At 40.2% G+C, this 22,346-nt stretch overlaps 1 protein-coding gene across 1 annotated transcript in view; it reads right to left on the reverse strand.

The window, feature by feature from the left end:
- Positions 1-237: 237 nt before the first annotated feature.
- The window catches only part of slc41a2b (solute carrier family 41 member 2b), a 50,739-nt gene continuing 28,630 nt past the window's right edge, over positions 238-22,346 (reverse strand). The window contains exons 10-11 of the mRNA XM_083935127.1: positions 19,019-19,167; positions 238-4,760 (exon numbers count right to left, since the gene is read on the reverse strand). Coding sequence (XP_083791253.1) covers positions 4,575-4,760; positions 19,019-19,167 — 335 coding nt within the window. The 3' untranslated portion in view covers positions 238-4,574. The remainder of the gene's footprint in view (positions 4,761-19,018; positions 19,168-22,346) is intronic.

The following is a 22,346-nucleotide window of genomic DNA, read 5'->3' on the forward strand; positions in this document are numbered from 1 at the left end:
TGGGGGAAGTTTCAATGTTCCTTTCAATTATTACTCCTGCATTTCCTCCCTGTCTCAATATTTAAGCTCCCATGTGCTGTCTTTCCCTCTCAGTGCAGTAATAACAGCATGTGTTCCCATGTGGATGAGAAGACAGCAACTTGTCAGCTAAAACCTTCAACGCAAATAACCAAAAATGAGTTGTTTCTTAATTCAAAGACATTTATTTAGGCATTTCTGGCCCACATGAGCCACAAAAGCAAACAAAAAAACCAAAAGGAAATATTTCTACTGAACCAAGTGTATGTCACCCTTTGAGAACCTTGGGATCTCTAGAAGTAGTCAGTAATTAAAATACCATTTTGGAAAGATAATACTCAAATATATGAGTCGTCATCATGGAACTGAAAGTGAGTACAAAAGGAAATCATTGCACAGTATTATAATGCGGTAGAAAGAAAAATGTGTTTAAGTCATGACAGAGAGAAAAACCCTGTGAACCAGTGAATCAAGACAGGCACATATTGGAGTTGATTAGAGCCAACATTCACATGCACACAATATGCCACTGATTTCTCAGTTTATTATTAAGCAAGAGGGTTTTTCCAATGTCATTTCTCCTGGAGTCAGAGTGAGTCAATTAATAATGAGGGTGTTTCATCTGGATCAACCTCTGTTGTCTGAAGTCTGGTGTTTAATCCGGTTATGTTCACACCGCTTAAGATATGAGTCTGACATTAGTATGAAATGAGCAGATAATCAGACTATGCTGACATGAAAACTGTTGATTAATAGTGCATGCATGTAGATGCTATGCATATATGCACTGTAAACAGCATGTAATTCGAGTGCAAACATCCGCCGTGGAAGGTGTTCTTTTTTTTCCTGCTGGACTGCTGCAGTGCTCCTGCTCTGTGTGCACAACCAGACCCCCACCGAGGACAACAGACAGGGATAACAAACAGAGGGAACGAAAGAGAGGGAACACAGGTGGTAGACTTAATGTGCAGAAGATGCCATGGTTTGTTTTTCATGAGTGTCAGAGAAGTGATGTTTACATTTAGATAATAGCAGGAGGCTAAGGCGGAAAAGATGAATAGGTGCAAAGATACACAAAGTAAACATATCTGCGGATTGGGTGATCCAAAGCAAAAGCTAACCATTCACTAGGCCCTGTCCCCTACGTCCACACTAGTACATTTTGACTCTTAAACAACATTTCAAAATGAAAATACAGAAAATACTATTAAGGAAGAACAACAAAGGTGAAAAGTAAGAGCAGAGATTTACTTTGGACTGACGTCGAGGTGGAACTTTTACTGTAACACAAGTATAAGATGTTAACAGCAGTGGAAAACACTGATTGGTGGTTGTTGCAAAGCAAGTATGGTGACATATTAGAGCAGTACCAGGAGCATTATCCATCACTGGAGGAAGACATGTCAAAGACAAAGGAGCACCCACCAGAGATGGTCACAAGTCACTTTTTACAAGTCCGAGTCAAGTCTCAAGTCTCTGAGGGAAGCAGCGAGTCCTGATCAAGTCTCTTATGGTTTTAATAAAAAATAAATTACAGTTGAAGTGTAACCGCATTGTACAGTTACACAAAGTCCCAATTAACAATGGTTTATGATCTAGTGTAAATAATGAAAGTCTGATGCTCCATTTACCTGAATTTAATTACAGCCACACCTGAAACTCCAAGTCCTGCTCTCATTGGAGGATTTTAAGACATTTGATAATAACTTGGAGGCAGACACATCTGGTTGTAGATATTCTCCACAATGTATTCATGATATGCTCGAGTTTGATGTATATTTGCTGTTTTCACTTGTTATTTGATACATTTTTGTCATATTATGATCATGTATTTTCTATTGGCTGCTCATTCTGTTTGTCAGAAACTTTGTCAGTCGTGCTGCTGTCTGTCTCTGAAAAAAAGAGATGTTTAATGTCAGCAGCTCTTTCTGTGAAATAAATAAAAACATCCTCCAGCCTCTCAAACTCAGTGTAATGGTTAAGGCTAATATTTCAGAAACATTATTGTTATGTGGTCAACAATAAACCTGTAACGTAAACTTGCCTTTAGCTGACATTAATAATTAACGTGTATTTCTCCCGGTTTAATGGTCTTAGCAGCAGATGGAGGCAGCACCGGCAAGAAAATATGTAATTTAATGCACGGCAATCAAAAAAATTAATCTCCCACAAAGCTAACATTAGCAACAAGCAAACGTTGATAGTTTATGCAGCTGAGCTTAACACAGCAGTTGCATTCTCCAATTCTTGTGTTTCAGCTGAGCCTGAAGTTATTAAAGCCAAACAATATGACATGGTGATGTAACTGCAGCAGCAGATTGGGGTTAAGTCAGTTTAAGTTGGATAGGCTTGGACTGGAGTCGTATGTAGTCGTATGGATATAGCCTTAGTTTGTGTTGCTATGCCTGTAGTTTTCTGTTCTTAAATAGATGTATACTGTTTATATGATAAGACAGAAATCATGGAATGATTTCTGCCAGTGGTAGACCAAAGCAGCTTCGCATTTTAAGCATCCATTGATCTTGCTGACTGAGATCTGTCGCTAAGCTGTAGCTAGCTAGCTAAATAAGCTAATGTTAACTTCATGAGTTAGTTGAAAACACTGTCTCCAGATGACTTTTTCAAGTTTCCAGCAGACTCTTCTTCTGAAACATGCAGTTGACTGCCAAACACATGATATATAATGAAGTATGAGTGAGGCCAAAGCTGCCTGTTCCAGCCAATAAGTCAGTTGTCAGCTAATGATCAACATAAAAGACACGGAACACTAAATAAAGAAACAGCATTGTTCCTGTACTGCATTGTAGAGCGAGTGAGTTCATATGATGAAAGATGTATAAAGAAAAATGCAAGACTGATATTTCATTCCAACCCCGTTTGGCCTCTCAACTTGTATACCTATTTGTATTTTTATACTAAGATTTTTCTTTTAACATCTGGAGAAAAAGGCCTTTAGAATGAGGATTAGCCGATATGTTTTGCAAACTGAATGGTTTCTTGGGTAACGTTGCTGGGGTTTCTGGACTCTAACCTTGATCAAATCCAGTAAAGTTCAAGACAAAGCTGCTAAAAGCACACATTGGGGAAATACCACACAGCGTAGAGAGCATTTTCAACATTACCTATACAATAACCACATGTCTCCTATGGGGTATTGTACTCAGTTAATAAGTTACTAAATGCCCTGGAAGTAAGGCTCTGTCGTAACTGTAGGTAGAAAGCTGGTTAGCTGGACATGCTAGCAAACTGATAAACACACTGGTTTATCAATTCCTTGCACTCTTTTGGTTTTGGAATGGTAATAAGACACCCACCCCCCTTACACACCAAGTTAAACAAGTGGGAAATCCAAAGCTTGCTCCATAGACCGCTTGGGCCCAGTTACAGTTGCTAAGCTATGATTGGACACTGTTGGGGGGTGGTGCTTAGCAAAGGGCCAATTCTCAACAACTAGGCCACAACCTGGTACCATAAAGTGTTGTCACTCTGTCCATGAAGATACTTTTGAACTGAACAAAATTTACTTTACATTACATTATTTAAACGTTATAAACTCATTTTATTTTGACACTTTTTAAATTTCATCCATGTTCCTGTGTTAGCATCATTTGCTACACTGAAATGTGGCACAAAATCATTTGACTTCAGAATTCAGAACAAAGAGCTACAGCACTGGTCCATGAAACTGGACTTGAATTACTAAAATGTCTCTAGAGCAAAAAAAGGTTAACCCTGTCAGGAGGCAGGTTATAAAACATAAATGGAAAAGAAAATGTATGTATAGAAGATAAACAGATGCAGACATGTTTACGGGCTTAATCCAATATTCCATCTTAATCCTTGCAGATTACAGACAATTATAACTGTGATGTATGGATAGGGCACATGCTGACTTTGGACACTGGTAAAAATAAAAACAAACACAGGAAGAAATGTACACTTCTCCTTCCACCATACCATACTCATATTATTCCCTTCTAACCATGGTGCTGGTAGACCTGCTGGCAGTTCAAAGTGTGTGTTCTTTCAAAAACTTTCTATCCTCCATCCTAGCCGTCTGTGTCCCGCGTCAGAGTTCTTGTTGCAAAGCAATTACACAAGGCAGGTAACAAAGTTTGTGACACAGTGGGTGGTAAATCCCCAAAATATACACCAGCAGAAGAAAAGATAAGACCTCCGACTGATGCCTGGCTGGCAGAGTACACCACCTTACCAACAGCAGCAAGGTTTCCTCAACGCTGTGTATGGTGGTTGGTGTTTTCCTGCTCCTCTTAACAAGCCAAGCAATAAAATATGCAAGTGCTTTGGTGCAAACAATGCAGATTGCATTCTGTACTGAGAACAGTCTAAATTTATAATGTCTTTAGTGTGTAGAACTATAAGCCAGGAGCCGAAAATCATTTCAAACCATCACATAGTTGAAGTGAAGTGAAGCGGAGGAATGTGTGTCAGTGACGGAGAGCACCCACATTCCCACAGGGCTTAAGGGAGTGAGTAGTCGGATGGCAGAGGCAGGGTTCCCGTCACAGTTGATGCCGAAAATGTCAAAGGACGCCTCAGTCGCCAACATCGCTGTCCTGGTCTCCTATGACCCACAGGAAGTGGAAGCTGAGTGCCAGCAGGGCGGTGCCCAAAAGGTCACCCAGAGCCGTCAGGTATGGAATGGAGAAACTGTCTGGATCTTTGCCGCTCCGCCACATGGAGTGCACCATCCAGTCTGCTATACACAGCAACAGCAAGACCTGGAAGAGAAAGAGCTACATGGTCACTTCTTTCAGAAAAAAATAGTCAGACAACATGGGTCAACATACATCTGCAAATGAATTATCCATTGAAAAAAGTATTGATTATTTAAGATTTAATAAATTAATGGATAAGTTCCAATGCAGCAGGTGCACTCACACAGTCCATTCGTACCCTGCCCCGTGCGTTGCCCCCCCCCCCATGACATGGTAAATATTATACCCGATAAATATCAGAATGCTTACAATGTAACAGTGAGCATGTTAGCATAGTGATGTTAGCATAAAGGTCAAAGCACTACTGTGTGCACTTACAGCCTTACAAAGCCACTAGCTTGGCTCTACTTTTCTTGATGAGGATCATAATGATCATAATAATTGTTTGGTTGTTTTTGTTATCGTCAGATTACTCATTACTCATGGACCTGAGTCTGACTTTGATTTCTTATTCATTCATTTTCTCTTTTTAGTAATTTTGGCTTGTTTAGTAGAGCTTTTCTTGCAAAAAAAAACAATAATAAGGCACAAGAAAAGAGGATAAGAAGAGGCCATCTGAGTGTAATCATTAACCAAAGAATAGAAAGAAAAGCAAGGTGGAGACAAGAAAAAGCTTGTGTTATCAAGGCTGGGAGGAATAAGTGCCTCAAAATGCTGTGCAGAATCGCATAAACACCTAAACTGTAGTGGGAACAGAGAGGAGAAGGAGTAATGGACAGAGCAGCAGACCGAGACACGTTGTTAAGAAAGTGTTATTCATAATTCAAGTTTCCACGCATGGAGGGAACGGTGCCGAGAGTAAAAGAGAAGTCTATTAAAAGATAAGGACGGGTCTATAATTTAAGGGGAAATGAGCTGTCCAGAGTTGGTGGTGCAAACATTATAAAAACAAAAAAGTATGGCATCCTATGAAAGATATTGACATACTAAGACTACAAACAGCGATGATGGTATCAAGAGGTAGCAGGGATAATTGATTATGACAATATATTATTTACTGTGTAGAAAAACACATTAATGTTTAAGTTGTGGTAACCTGCTGACAGTCACACTTGTCTTTGGATGTGGGGGAGTTTTTGTGATGTAATGTCTAATCCTGTTGAACAACGTGGCCTGATGCTTTCATATCCAATATTGTTCAGCCATGATCCAAATAAAGCTTCTCACAAGTGAGCAACAAGCTTGCCAACTTGACTATCCTCAAGCTAGGGTGTTACAGCTTTGTCTTTTATTGACGATGACAGGGTGTCACAGTTGGACATTCTCTCAGTTGTTGCGATCGTTGCTTGTGTAGTATCACTTGCCTCAAACTGTCAACTATAATCCATCATTTACAGTACACAACTTCCCATCAAGGATATGAGGATATATTTTTTTCTTCAGACAAACAGACATAGGGAGGAAAAGACAGAGCGAAACTTGTGTGCAAAGTTTCAGGCAGTCAGCTTTCTAAGGACTTTGATGCATCCAGTGTCCACAATTTGGCAAAAGAAAGAAAAATGGAAGAGACAAATATAATGGAGTGGCGATCCATCATGCAGTCCCTTTATCTGTCTCCATCACTTGCACCACTCAGACGTGATTAAGCAACCAAATACAGAGTGTCTACAAGGTAAGGTTGTTTGATCTCCTGAGATGTTCACGCTCATTTGCATCTGCCTTTATGTCAGTTTCTCCAATTACAAACCACTTACACAGGTGGCAGGAATATATAGCTGAATATATCTGACTGTTGTTCAGTTTGTTGTGAGTGCTGGGAGCAAAAAAGGTGAAATGCAATTCTTCTGGCTCCCTAACAAAGAGTGTTGGAAAGGTGCCCGGGAAATATCAGTACAAACTAAGTTTTGTAATCTGTGTGCATTCATGCAATGTTTTGGAAATGTTCTTTCATTTACCAACTAGAGAACTAGGGGCCATCTTGTGATGGGATCACCATCACAACGCCAAATCATACCAGGGTTGTAAAGTGGCAATGGCTCCTTCCCCACTTTCTATCTCCCTACTTCCAGCGCCCTTGCTGGGACCATACCCATCTTTAAACTCAACCTCCATTTTGATATCAACTACAAACCTGTAAAGTTTTGTGGCGGCATCTTGACACTCTGAAATTGCTTCACAACACTACTTTTTCATTGCTATGCCATGAGTGGATGGATGTTATTTTGACAAATATCCTATTTGGAGGTTGGCACCCTGGGAATGGGTTGGGTTCAGACATTCCTAGGGCCTCTGACAGTAATATCTGTAAACTAAATGAACATGGCCTGTTGGTGGGTATTCAAACTAAATAATTACACAAACAACGCTTCGGAAAAACGGCATAGTGTGAGTGTGTTGCTTCAGGTGCCTTCAAAGACTTGCAACTTGTACTTCACCTCCAAGAACATGACATCTGACTTGCTCTAAAAGGCTTTAGGCTTGCTCTGGACTTGCCCTTTAGGATGTGACATTTGACTTCAGATTTAGGCTCGTCAATGCCCCAAAAGACAAACAGTTTCGCATATCTGTGTTCAGTTTGTGTTGGTGGCGGGACGTTGCCTTACAGGAACATCCACATTGGCCCGGATACCAATCCATAGGCCGGGATCAGTATTGGGACGGATCCAAACATATTTCAATGGGGATTGGTATTGACTTAAAATAACCTGATCATTTCAGCTGCTTATCTTTATGATAGCCAGCCAAGCCTAACAGGGTGAGCATTTTCTTTGCATATTCAGAGTGCAAATGGGGAAAAAGATTGGGGTGCAATTGCGTGAGTGACCCTGAGTGCTGGCCCCAAATGCTCCACCCAGATTCGCAAATCCGTCATCCAATCTTTTAGCTCTCATTTATCTCTCTAATTAGCAAAGCTCAGTCCACAAAACAAGGTAGCAGCTTTTTATTTTTTAGCAGGGGCTGACCACCGCTTTCAGCGTTTAAAATGACAAAAGTTACCAGCCGCAGGTCATGAGTAACTTCATGATGATCAAATGAAACTAGCTGTTGTCAGGTTTCTGTGTCTGCACTTGACCAAAGTTTGTGAGGAAGAAAATTCAACTCCAACAACAACTCCAGCAGTGATAGGTCCTGTAAAACAATCCAGCTGATCATGTGTCATATCATCTTCTTGTGTCAGTGGCATTCTCCTACATTTGTTCACATCATGACATTCAGTAGAAAGTGTGGATTCTGCTTTATGTAGCAATGCAGAGTTATTTAATTGTAAAGCATACAGTACTACTTCTTTGACTGATTATATTTATTTTAGTGTATGCAGTTGTGGCATTTAGGTAAATATAATATCAGACTGAAATCAAGAACAGAAAAACTTTATCTGGACATCACAACTGTCAATCCTGTATATCTTGTAACTAATTGGACAATTCATGTTAAGAAAAAAATGCACTACTTTGAAAATAGATTAAAAAAAAGCTTATCACAAACACTGCACAGCAGTTCGTAATAATGTGAGACACGATTTTGCAACTCTCCAAAGTTATCTCTTCGCCATGTTCATTTCTGTCTCAATGATTGATGGTAAACAGGAGAATATGCAGTTCACTTCAAAAAGCACCTACCAGGAATGCCCATGTAAAAGTCTAAGCATGGGTTCTGGTCATGTACACTACTACCAAGGTGAGGTTGTGAAAGACAAGACATAATGCAGTTGAACTGCATCAGCAAAGTCTCTCCAAACAAAGATTTCAAAGCATACTGGGGTTTCAAGATGTGCTGTTCAAGCTCTTTTGAAGAAGAACAAAGAAACAGGCAACATTGAGGATCATAGACGAAGTGATCAGAAGATGTCCAGCAGTGCCATTCGCTCAGAACAGGCAGAAACCAGTGGGACCCAGGTACACCCATCTACTGTCCTGAGGAGTCTGGACAGAAGTGGCCTTTGTGTAATAGTTCCTCTGATGTGGGAACAAGGCCAAGGGACTTAACTATGCACGAAAACATAGGAACTGGGTTACAGAAAAATGGCAGCAGGGTCTCTGGACTGATGAGTCCAAATTTGAAATATTTGGCTGTAGCAGAAGGAAGTGTGTTCACCGAAGGGCTGAAGAGCGGTACAATATCTAGTGTCCACAGGGAACAGTAAAGCATGGTGGAGGTTCTCCCACTCTATTTGCTGCATTTCTGCAAATAGAGTTGGATGTTTGGTCAGGATTAATGTTGTCCTCAATGCTGAGAAATACAGCAGATACTTATCCATCATGCAATACCATCAGGGAGGCGTGTGATTGGCCCCAAATGTATTCTGCAGCAGGACAGCGATGTCATTAAGAACTATCTTCAGCATAAAGAAGAACAGTAAGTCCTGGAAGTGATGGTCTGGGCCCACAGAGCCCTGAGTTCAACATCATCCAATCCGTCTGGAATTCCATGAAGAGACAGAAGGATTTGAGGGAGCCTACATCCACAGAAGATCTGGGGTTAGTTCTCCAAGATGTTTGGAACAACCTACGAGCCGAGCTCCTTCAAAAACTGTAAAAGTGAACCTAGAAGAACCGATGCTGTTTTGAAGGCAAAGATTTGATTTACATTTCTCTTCTGTTCAGTCACTGTATGTTGATACTTGATTTTTTCAAGCCTGTCTAAAACTTTTGCGCAGTAGTGTACAGTATGTGGAAGTACTGAATTAACTGATGATAAAATCATATATGTGTGCACTGACTCCCCCATTCCTATTTTAACCTGCTCTCTCTGACACAAAGTTCCCTCTTCTGTTTGTACAGATTTACTCCTCTGAGTCTCTTTGCATCATGTAAGTATGCAAGTATACATTACCCTCAATCCTGCACTCAAAGACACTTGCAAATCCTGCCTTAAAGAACACAACCACTTAGTGCCACTCTGTTAGCTACTTTAGAACACTGAAGGTATTTATCATCTGGGTAAACATAATTGGATTTTGCTTCAGACTTCAAGAATAACGGCTCACATAAATGCTTGATTTGCAGACTGTTACAAGCTGTTTCACACTATTGATCCGATATTGTTTAAGAACTTATTCTAGTGTATGACTTGAATACAATGATACTCAGGAATGACTTGAATATACAGAGACTCAGGTATTTTTCTTTTTATTCTTGTTTTTCTTGTTGAGATTTACAAGTTTTTCATCTCCAGCACCATCTGTTGTCACTCCTGCATCACCTAAACATGCCATCCATTCAGTTCAGTTTAATCTCTCCAAATTTCCCTGTGTGGGATGCTTAAGTTGATCTGAATCGGAATTTGTCTCGGCAAGCTACAGTATATTTTGCTCACTTCACACTTTCTTTACAGAGAAAAATACAGGAATCCTTAGTATTTCAGTGTAAGAAAAATGTTTAATTAATGAATGTCTCACTCACAAGTGGTCTTCTACTTCATGTACAGTGCCTTGCAAAAGTATTCACCCCACTCTGCGTTTTTCATGTTTTGTTGCCTTACAACCTGGAATTAACATGGATTGTTTTATTTTTTTTATTGTGAAGCAAACAACAAATAGGACAAAATAACAGAAAAAAGGCAATGTACATAACTATTCACCCCCTTAAAGTCAATACTTTGTAGAGCCACCTTTTGCGGCAATCACAGCTGCAAGTTGCTTTGGATAAGTCTCTATGAGCTTTCCACATATTACCACTGGGATTTTTGCCCATTCTTCCTTGCAAAACTGCTCCATCTTCTTCAAATTGCATGGTTTGCGCTTGTGAAAAGCAATCTTTAAGTCTGACCACAGATTTTCTATCGGATTGAGGCCTGGGCTTTGACTAGGCCAATCCAACACATTTACATGTTTCCCCTTAAACCACTCAAGTGTTGCCTTGGCAGGGTGTTTGGGGTCATTTTCCTGTTGGAAGGTAAACCTCTGCCCTAGCCTTAAATCACGCACAGAGTGGTACAGGCTTTGCTCAAGAATATCCCTGTATTTAGAACCATCCATCTTTCCCTCAACTCTGATAAGTTTCCCAGTCCCGGCTGCTGAAAAACATGGATGGCGCTAAATACAGGGATGGTGTTCTTTGGGTAATGTGATGTTGGATTTGCGCCAGACATAGCGTTTTCTTTGATGGCCTAAGAGTTACATTTTAGTCTCATCAGACCAGAGCACCTTCCTCCATACATTTTGGAGTCTCCCACATGCCTTTTTGCAAACATCGGAAAGTAATGGCTTTCTTCTGGCCACTCTGCCATAAAGCCCAACTCTATGGAGAGTACGGCTTATTGTGGTCCTATGTACAGATACTCAAGTCTCTGCTGTGGAACTCTGCAGCTCCTCCAGGATTTCCCTAGGTCTCTGTGCTGCCTCTCTGATTAATGCCCTCCTTGCCCGGTCCGTGAGTTTTGGTGGGCGGCCATCTCTTGGCAGGTTTGCTGTTGTGCCATGTTCTTTCCATTTGGTTATGCTAGATTTGATGATGCTCCTGGGGATCATCAAAGATTTGGATATTTTCTTATAACCTAACCCTGACTTGTACTTCTCAACAACACTGTCCTTTACTTGTTTGGAGAGTTCCTTGGTCTTCATGGCAGTGTTTGGTTAGTGGTGCCTCTTGCTTAGGTGTTGTTGTGCATCCCTTAACAAACAATAATGGCTACTTGGATGTATTGTGTTTACATTCGCAGCAAACATCTAAAAGCATCTGTATAATGACACTGCTTGTGAACATTTTCCTTTCAAAATCGTACCAAAAGTTCTACGGTAACATCTTAACTCAAAGTCCACTAACTAGCTCTCTGTGGTCCTCCTCAGTGCAAGGTTGATGCAGTATTCATATTATTCATATATTCATTTATTTCTTTTTGCCTTCACTTTTCAATTGAAGTCTTCAGGGATTCAAAAAAGTGAAACCAGGGTCAAGTATTATGTACAATAATATATTCAATAATAATCACTGACTAACTTCACACTAGTAGTTTCTAATGGTCCAATTTAGTACTGTAGAGAATGAGAGAGTTCTGTCCAGTAGTCTGTTTAGAAATCCATAATAGACAGTATTAGTAGATAGTATTAGTGTCTAATCTCAGTCAGCCTTACGTATAAGGTATTTATGTGTGCATAACGTCTGAGCATAGTTGAGCAGTTTGAACACCAAAAGCTCAGCTGACAGATGAGAGATCAAGCAACTTTCTCACAGCTGAGATCTGTCACGATAACACTGATAATATCTATATCTACCCAGCCTTGACTTACATAATGAGGTTTGGGCCTCAGAGAAAGATATGTTCACCCTTTGTAACAAGACTGTTAAATGTCCTATGAATGTAACATTAACATAGTAATGCATCTTCATCAGTGGTAAACTTTGTGTAACCTTTTCAGAGTTTTAGTTTCTTGACTTTCAAACCATTAAACTACGATTTTCTCCCCCTGAGTTTCTTTGAAACGTCTGTGGCTTATTGCACTATGTTGCCTTAGTTTAGTTTTGCATTGCCTCATTCTTTGTCTGAAAAACTAACACGGCACTGTTAAACCATGTTCTCTTGTGCATTGTTTAAGTTATGTTTTCTACTCTTTTGTGGTATATCCTTGGTTTTATATGAACTGTGAATTTATGCAAAACCATCACCCATTGTATGCAAAAATATGCAGAGGCATTTTTTTTCCCACTAAGTGACTGTACTGTGAGGCTCGCAAAGATATCACAATGAGTTGGGCTATGCTGCGGAAATGTTTCAATTTCTTCCCTAATTTTCTATGGCTTTCACTTTAAATGGAACATTATTAAACCGCAGCATGTGCAATTTCTGCTTATCACTGCTATTAAAGAAACAGATGGTTACAGGACCTTTTTTTTTAACTGAATAAGATTAGGAAATTCCACCATGCTACAGACATCTTTGCCAAATTGTGTCTGAACCATGTTGGGCACAGAGAGAAAATATAAAAGTAGCCTCAGGTTATATTGTAAGGTCTGCATATATTGAATCGCAAATGGATGCAGGTTCATGCTAAGAGTTTCAGGCAATTGGATATTTGAAATGCAGGTCATGTTTGAATTAAACATTTATTTCTTTACTTAGGGTTACTGCGGGACATTAAAGGAAATACATTTGCATGGGTAAAGTGAATTCAGTTTTCAAATATGCAGTAATGCACCACACCAGGGTCTTTTGAGGGCACGAAGGCTATCAACAACCATAAGTAATGATGCTGTCTTAATCAAGTTTCTGAAGGGAACCTCTTTGATATCTCTCTTACCCAGAGTCCAAACATTAAAATCAATAACAGAAATGTCCCTCATGAGGTCAGAGAGAATGAATTACTATAGAAGCAGACCATCCTATACCGGCATTGTTCACACTCATAATGTGGAGCTTGTGTGTTCGTTTGAGTTTACTGTCAGGCGAGATGATGAGAGCAGCAGAATGTTTATTACCATTATTAGTAAAAGGGTTGGAGTACAGGAGGAGAGTCTCGCTGACAGCACAGCCACTGTACAAATGTCCCCTGCTCATTATCCTCAAACACCCACACATTTGTTTTCAGAGAGATAAAGACATCAGTAAGAGCCTTGCACTCAGGCGATGGGCCTGAACTACTGATATAAAAATACAGAGCAGAAGAACAACAATGGTGTAAACTAAGAACACAAGGTGGAACTTTTACTGACAGGAACACGAGTATAAAACGTTAACAGGAGTCCTTGCAAAGCAAATACAGCGACGTTTTAGCGCGGTGCCGGGAGCAGATCCATCGCCAGAGGAAGCACAAAAGGTCTGTCAGCCAGACTGACTGACTGACATGGGAGTCTGCGTCATTGTTTGCAAACATCTCTGTTTCTGCCCGTCCACACTAAAACACGACCCAAGAGTATGGAGAGTTCAAACTGCAATGAGTGCCTGTAGCTCACCGTATTTATACTTATCCACGGACAGAAAGTCCTGCATGCATTTCATGCTGAAATGTAGACCTGCATACATTAATGTAGGTACCGCCTTGTGAGTTCCATAGGCTCATGTTTGACAACTGAGAAGGAAGCAACAGCATTTAGCCTCTATTTATTTAAAACACAGTAATGTTTGGATTGGAATATGCAGAGGAGCCCTGGAGAAATTGATACATGGTGAAGTGGAGTGGTTTGAAAGGGTCTGCTTTGGTAGGAAATTTGTCCCTTCTGCAAGAGCAGCCTTAAACCTGCAATAACAGAGTTTTGGGGCCCTCGGGGCAGCGCAAACAAGTATGTGAATGCAGAGTTGACATATCATTACATTTCAAGTTAATATGGTGAACTTGTTAGCAAACGGTTTCTTATTTACACATCCAGCAGTTACAGATCGACCTCAGCTTTTATTTAGAGTCATGTTTCTGGCCACCTGATGATTATAACGTCAATATTCACTCCATTTGAAGGTTTGGTCTCCAGCAACTCCTGAGGGAAATATCTGGCTCTTGAGTTGTTAAAGCTCCACTATGTTCACTAGTGTTGGGATGATACGAGTAACTCACGATACGATACTGTGACAACATTTGGCCCTCGCTAATGATAATATGACAATATACGATATCTGCAGGAAATATCCTCTAAGATACATCACAATATCTGTGTAACCGAAGAAGAAAATTACCAGGAATATCTCAGGACTTATGTATTTATTCTTTATCAGATTCATTCGTGTGCATTGCAAACTGGCCAATCGCACATAAAACAATGTACAACAAATTGCATAGTGCCCCTTTAACACACAGTGACCACTCTGTAGCCTTCTGTAACACTTCTGCCATGCAAGTGCCAGTGTGACTCTCGTGCGTCACCTGAGTCTAGGATAGCAGCTCCCAGTTGTTGTCAATAAAGTGAACAGTGACGTTCTGAGAGGACTCGGTGGCCCTCGAAGTCCAGCCACTGGAGTGCAACTCTTTCAGTAGATTGAAGTGCATACTCCACCCTTGCTTTCATCTCTGCAAACAATGCTGGAAAAGCTTTACCAGTGAAGAATCTCAGACTCAGTATTTCGTCTTGTAGGTTCTAGTGTTGTCAACATTCCAGTGTTTCCCCTACCAATATATTAGGGGGCGCCCCACCCCAAACGGCACCCCCCGCCCACATTGAAAGTCAAGTTAATTTGATCTAATTGTATTTTCTGAATAGCCGTCAGATCCCAACAGAAGTAATTTAAGGTTCCCTTTCCTATAAAAAATCTCTATACCTATACCCTCTAGCCTTTTGTTATTTATCTTATTTGCAGGACAGCATGTTATTTCTGCCTCTTCATGGTCACGTGTTTACAATTCTAAGAAAACTCAGACACTTTTTGGAGATTCACTTGTTCAAAGATCGTTTGTTAAATTGTTTGGGAAGAGGCTCCACTCCTAACGGGGAAAAACGAAACTGAAACTTATAAGAGATTAGATAATTCTTTTTGCTTAAGAAGATGATTCACTCCTACAAAAAAATAAAATAAAAATAAAACAGAATTAAACAAACTGAAATTCTTTCTTTATTTTGTTGTTCTTGAAAACGAAAAGTCCTTTTTGTTTTAATTTTAACTGTTTCTGTTGGGGAACATTATTTGGACCTTTTGGACAATTTTTAAAAGACATTTTGAAATGTCTTTGAAATGTAGAAAAGCGGATAGCTGAAGAATACAACACATGAAAGCGGTGAGAGTGAAGCAAAACAGTTAAGTTGTGGGCCAGACAGCTAAACTGAATGCTGAAACTCACCATTGATTTCTATGAGGGGAACTACAGATTAAGCTTATATTCTTTGTGGGTTCGTCACGACAAGCAACTCCTTTCATAATGCCACTTTCAAGTTCACATTTGTTACATTTTAGCTTGGATGTACCCACTTCCCAAATAAAGAAAATGCACAGCAGATGCAGCAGAAAGTAGGGGACAGCACAGATAAAGGGGCTTTAATGAGTGGTGGGGACGGTGTAAGTGTACCCCTAACACTATAAAACTGATCAACACATGTACACTATGAGCTTACTATTAGTAATAGCAGTAGCTCTAGTATATCTAATGTGGTATATCTTCTATTCCTCTGAGTTACACACTTTAAATATAATCTGTCCTTGTGAATTTACATAATTAAAGCTCCATAATCCTTTTTCTGCCACTCAATTGATTTCAATTGGATGTGACAAGTTTTTTTTTAATCAGTTCCTTACAGGTCAGAATTACTGAATTTTCTGGAAGTATCTAACGCATGACCACTTGACCTGAATCAACTGATAGTATTTCAGCCGAGCCAGACTGCATGTGTAAGCACGGTGTGTGCGTCGCCGAACCTGTCGCTTTTTTACTTCGCCGCCCAGGTTAACACGTTAGAGCAGCCACAATGCCCACCTGAGCAGCACGTGGCAGCTGGAGAAAAGAGTCGTTCGAGCGGCTTGCAGAAAAAAGAGACAGTGAATGGTGCTTTGACAGTCATGATAACATCAGACATCATAACAGCATATGCTACACACGAACACATTTTCCACTTAACTGAATTAAATGAAACATGCTACTATTTATGGCCATTATCATAGGTACAACTCAATGTAGAAACAGCACCACAAACTGCTCATGCTTCTGGTCTGGCTCAGACATAAGAAAGTAACTGTACATGTAATTTACTAACTCCAAAAGGTAGTGTTAAGGCACTCTTCATGTAAAATCACAGATTTACACTATGTATAGAAGTGTGTATTAGGACTGGGTATAGCCCACAACCCAATGATACGATAGACATCACGATGCAGAGGCCTTTATATGATATGTATTGCAATACATATTGATTCTGAATAATGACCATGTCCTACATATGTCATTCACATATGAAGGCATCACACCACTTCCATGAGGTGAGAGCTTCCAATCTACTGACGTCATACAGTCAACACTGTTCAGTTTCCAATGGAACTCTGGGACATGAGGTCCCAGAGGCCCGCCTGCAGTTACATCTTACCATCAAAGAGGTCGCTAGAAAGAACGTATCCCAATTCTAACGGATTACAACTTTAAAGAAAACATATTTTTTCTTAGATGAAGACAGAGTTGAGCATTTATCCTTGTTGCAGTTTTAAAAGGGAACCACAGATTGAATATGCCATTAGAAAACCTAGTTAGTATTAAACTTCCATATTATGTGCAGCATTCAACTGAATAATTAGTGTCTGTTATTCTGTGTCTGTTTTAAGCACTGATGACAAAGGAGATGCAATTCTATGAGTCAGTTCTACTTTATGCCAATAAATAATACTTTCCCAATAACCTTGCAGCTATGACACTGTGCAGAAATGTTCATTGAAATAATTTCCCCTCGGGGATGAATGAAGTATAACTGATTGATTGATTGATTGATTTATTCTGACATTCAGCGTCCTGGCTGCCTCTCAACCTGACCCAGCTTGTAAAACCTGTTGAACATTTAAAATCCACAAAGCAAAGTGGTGTTTAAGGTTCTTAAATCCAATCAATACATTGATCAGTATTCTGTCTTTAGTGGTTGTAAAAATCAAGATGTGAAAGAGGCTAGATCCAAACTCTTTGTACCCCCACAACCCTATGAGCCTTTCTCTGCCATTTGATGTCTGGGACTAAAGCTCCCTTAAAGCAGCTCTTCTGGCTAAGGACTTAATTGATTTGGAAAGTTTCCAATGCCTCAGAGGCCAGGATTACATCCTAATGTTCCATGTCTGCATTAATGATTTAGGGCTGCTTTAAAAAGCTTTCGAAGTAAGTAATCGTCTGATGCATACACACAAACTAAATTCTTAAAATTCCAGTTAACACAGACTATGGTGCGTTTGAAAAAAATAAAAATAAAAGAAGTTATTCATAACACACAAGTCTTTCCTTCAAAATGATCTTCACTGATACCAAAATGATTTCTTCGGGCATCGCCTGAAACCACAACGCTCCAGGAATTCACAGGATACACACGCCCACATCTCCTCCTTCACTACAAGTCTGAGGGAAACCCATCCACAGATTCATCTTTCATAGAAAACTTTTCTCACTGAATAATCAGCTGTGCAGGTAAGATGAGCTTGTGCAGATACATCATAAGGCAAATTCTTTATAAGGTAAATTTGTACTGCATAATCACTGATGATGGTGAGTAACGCAGGTAAAGCTGAAATGGCTCCTTGAGAAAAAAAAAACTGATGCAAAGCTACGTTTAAATAATTTAATGTAACTTTGTTGATGTCTTCTGCTTAGTGATCGATCGGTTGGTCCATAAGCTCTTGTTCGAGAATTCTCATTGGTCGAACAATCACTACCCATCTGAATATGCCAGGCACTGAAAACACTTTGCAAAGATTGCCTTTGGAGGCACATGTTTTTTTTTCAGCCAAGATACCATGATCCTGCAAGTCTCCCGTGATCTTATGATATTGTGAGAATCCTGCTGGCGTGGTGTGACACTGAAAAATTCTGCAGAAGTAAGAATGTCCACAAAAGGTAGAGTACCTGCTTTTGATGAAAGCTTAAGGCTGTAGGGTGAGAGGACAGATCGACAGTTACTGAAACACTGTTGTTCAGCACTTGGTTGCCCACTGTGATTGGCCGGTTGGGTGAAAATAGTGACAGTGATGAGTGCAGCATTTTATGTTTACAATTGTCAACTTTCAGCGAGCAAAAAAACCTCCAAATGTGTAGCGTTTAGCACAGAATAGACGCTCAAAACTCCGTCACTGCTGCTGTTTGTAGCAACAATACAATAGTTTGAATACAATGGCTGGGACGATAAAAAATAAAAAAAAAGCAGCCAAAAAAATCAAAGAATACAGGAATTTCCCTCACAACATAGTTGCATTTTCTTTTTCATTTATAAAAGGGACACAGGTAGATATAATTCTATTAATATCATTTATCAATCCCATATATTTCGTAAAGGCCCTTTAACACATATTTTGAAAACCAGATGTAGTCACACGTGTATCACTCTGCAAACTTCAAGTCTGTCTCTGCTCTCCCTATCAGACCTCTCATCTGCTCCATCTGGGCCGTTTGAATGACTTTAATAGAAGCGTCAGTATAGATATTGATGCAAGACAGTTGTAGCCTTGGCTGATTTGACCACGGAGAGTCGGGTGATGGCTGACACAGTATTACACGCACGCACGCACGCACACACGCACTGTCTTTTGTTTTGGGGTGAAAATCCTTTTGAAAATAATACTCTTTTTAAAGCAGCATTGATGTCTGCTGTCCTAAGACTCTGGATTGGGAAAAGGGTCCTTGAGCTTGAACACTTATATGAAATAATGAGCAATACATGTAAAACAGACTATTTTACAATTCTAAAGCTGCTTCCATGTCAAAGCATACGGATACTCATTGTGCTCACCTGCAGCATAGCAGCAGCCAGGTAGACGGACATAAAGATGGGTGTCAGGGTGGTGTGTCCACTCTTCATCAGGTGGATGGTGTAGAGGAAGATCAGGTGACCTGGGATCACCAAAAGGAGGAGCACCTGAGCAGAGCGATGATTGGCTCCTGGGGAAATACAAAAAGGTTTTGTTAATATTTGTGATTATCCTATAGGCTCTGATGAAGTTTGAGAGGATGAAAAAACCTTTCAAGACACATTAAAGGGACACTGTGGCATTTTAAGTTATTTATTACCTCAAATCAACATCTTTATTCATAAATAAATCCTAATTGGTGAACAGTTACCTCTGCCAACAATCTGACGTATCATCCTGAGCGAATCATTTCTTATCTGTATTTCCATAGGACAGGTAAGCTCTATGGAGGCTTCCATGTCCTTCCGGTCTATAAAAAATATGACCGGACATTAAACACTACGTGGTACCAGTAAGGCTAAACGTGTTTTCACTCAGAGCCAGCGTGAGTGTGGAAGGCTGGAGAAGGAGCTCAGCTTGATGCGTTTGTCACTGCCCCAGCAAATTGGAAAGTGTGCACTGCACTTTTGTTTATAACTTAAGATCATACTAATGCCACGCCACAGGAGAAGGAACCCTCGTTGCCAAAAAAGAGAATTAAAAAGGCAATGTGACCATACCTGAAGACTACTGTAGCTTCTACTTCACGTTTGGAAAGGGAAGGGTGAGGGGAGGGGTATTCAGTTGTTTGTAATCTCTAACTCCTTACAAAATGAAGCTAAATCCTACGCACTTCTCTTTTGAGATAAGGAATACACAATACTGACTCAAACAGCAATACAAGACAAAAACTCGGAAACAAACTCAAAGAACAAGGTCAAATAAAAGAAAAAAATGATATAAGTTTAATAAACAAAATTTGTATAATTTTGTTTATTAAACTTATATCATTTTTTTCTTTTATTTGAAATGATAAAGCCCTAAAATATGTTGCAAATTGTAGCAAAGTATTAGTGTTTTACTTTACATTTTGTTCACGTGCATGTTAGGAAAAAAAGATTTGAAGTGCAAATAAAAGCTACAGGTCACGTTTACGCTCGGATATGCAGCCGGTGCAGGAAGAGAAATAGATTTATATGGAAGTGCATCTATTGAGTGAGACATGCAAATAAAATAACATGCTTGTGGTCTACACAGGGGTTAGTTAAGGGCACATTCTCACTGTCCATTCGTACTGTGCCCAAGCAAGCTTCGCAGCTAAAGTCTAGTTCTTTTGACCAGTGTGTACAACTGTTCTGCGCCCAGGCAGGGCAGAGAGAGGTGGGCTTTAGTAAAGCACGGTTGCCCATGTATGGGTATGAGCGTGAGCTTGAGCAGTATTGACGGCGGACCTGATGTCTTTTTATATACAACTATTTCCCGCGACGGACATTTAAAAAGATGCAGCCGAACGGTTTGCGGTCGTCTGATGCGGAGGTGGAGTGTTTACTGCAGATTTGGTCAAATTAAAATACTCAAAAACAGTTGGACAACAAAAAAACTCAGAGGGGTAATGACGTATAAGGACGCACTCACACTGTCCTTTTGGCCGGGGCCAAAACCCTTTTTTCAGCTAAAGCCTAGTACGTTTAAGCAGTGTGAGTGCACCCGTTCCGCGCATAACTGCGGCCAGCGGGCCGCCCACGGCCCGCTTGAAAGAGGTGGGCTTTAGCGGAGCCGTTTGCACATGTCCGCCTGTTCGGACTCGTAAATAGAAGGACGGACCATGCGCGGACATTTAACAACAACAACAATGGCGGTGAAAGGTTCATGTTGATGTGATGCGGGGGTGGAGTGTTTACTGCAGATTTGGGCGGATGAAAATATTCAAAAACAGTCGACAAGACGCACAAAAACTCTGAGGTCTATGGAAAGATTTGTAAACAAAGCCACACACACGTGATCAATGCGTGTGACGTGTTACGGCGTGATGGCGTATGGACAGCAAGAAGCATTGAACATTTTAAAAAGTTGTCACAAAAGAAAAAGAAAACACAACTGTAGGGTGTATACATGACAAATACATTCAACCTTTCTTGTTTGTTTTATTGTGTTTTATAGCTCAGGGATTTTTGTGGACATTAAATGATTCCATTAAGGGGGTTAAACCTTGGGGGGAGGGGGGTTGTTGGTCGTGTTTCTTCACAGCGTAAACAAGGATCTGGTCCATGCTAATGTATTCAGCTACAGTCCTGTTTATCTTCCGTGTTATCTTTGCTCATTAAATAGAGTTAGTATAGAAGCTGCCACTGTTTCTGTCTTTTTGCTAGTTGACTCTTCAGACACATCATTGCGTCCTCCCGTTAAATGAATGTCCTTTCGTTAGCTTTGTATGCTAAATACTTCTGAAAGGCACTTATTCTTTGTTCATTTTCTACTAAAACTGGTAGCTAAGGCCCTCTGGCAGCAGCAGCAGCTGTGTTCAGTCAGCTTAGTGTTACCGTGATGAACCAGTGGTCATGTGCTCAGAGAGATGAGCTGTAGCTGCTGGTTGATGTTACGCGTCAACTGGAGGAGGCGGTGATGGCATTGCTGATGGCAAAAGTACTGATACTTAGTGAGTGTTAGCGAGTAAGTATCTTATCTCATGCTAATTTATGGTATCGATTTTTTGACAACCCTACAGGCTATTCTATGTATCTTCTTTTGATAACTAAAGTAATATGTTATTCACTTCTGTTCTCTGATCCTCCCTTGAAGCTGCCTGGAGCCCTCCTGGGGAGGCCTGCCTCACACTTTGAAAACCTCTGTACTATTCAATGACTGATAGTTTGGTGACAAATTGTGCTGTTTCAAGCAGCCCACCTACTGTCCACTGGATTCAGAGTCCTGCTGGTTTTCACTATAGACTTCTAACAAGGAATTAATTTACTCCTGGGACAGCAGGACATGGCAATTAACTGCCTGGTGGGAGGGAGAAACAGCAGAACTGCAGCCCACCAGACAGAGCTGTCAATTTACTGCCCAATTCAAAGCCTAATTATAATCCTGACAGCATTTCCATAGACATTTGATATCAAAATCTACTTTAAACATGTGTACTTGTGTGAAAACTAGGGCTGCCACTTACACCAATTTTTCCATTGATTCATCTATTGATCATTTTATGAAATCGATTATTCTAAACGATGAATTTTCCTCCAAAAAATTGAATTGATTGTTTCATGAATTTCGCCACTCGTTAAAACATACGGCAGGGGATATTAATAACTGTGTGCAATTCTAATTGCAGTGCTCATCAGCATCGACACTGCAGAACGACTATAAGAGAAACACTGACAGGAACGTTTT

Source organism: Echiichthys vipera (assembly GCF_963691815.1).
Source record: "Echiichthys vipera genome assembly, chromosome: 20".
In the NCBI taxonomy this organism is placed as follows: Eukaryota; Metazoa; Chordata; class Actinopteri; order Perciformes; family Trachinidae; genus Echiichthys; species Echiichthys vipera.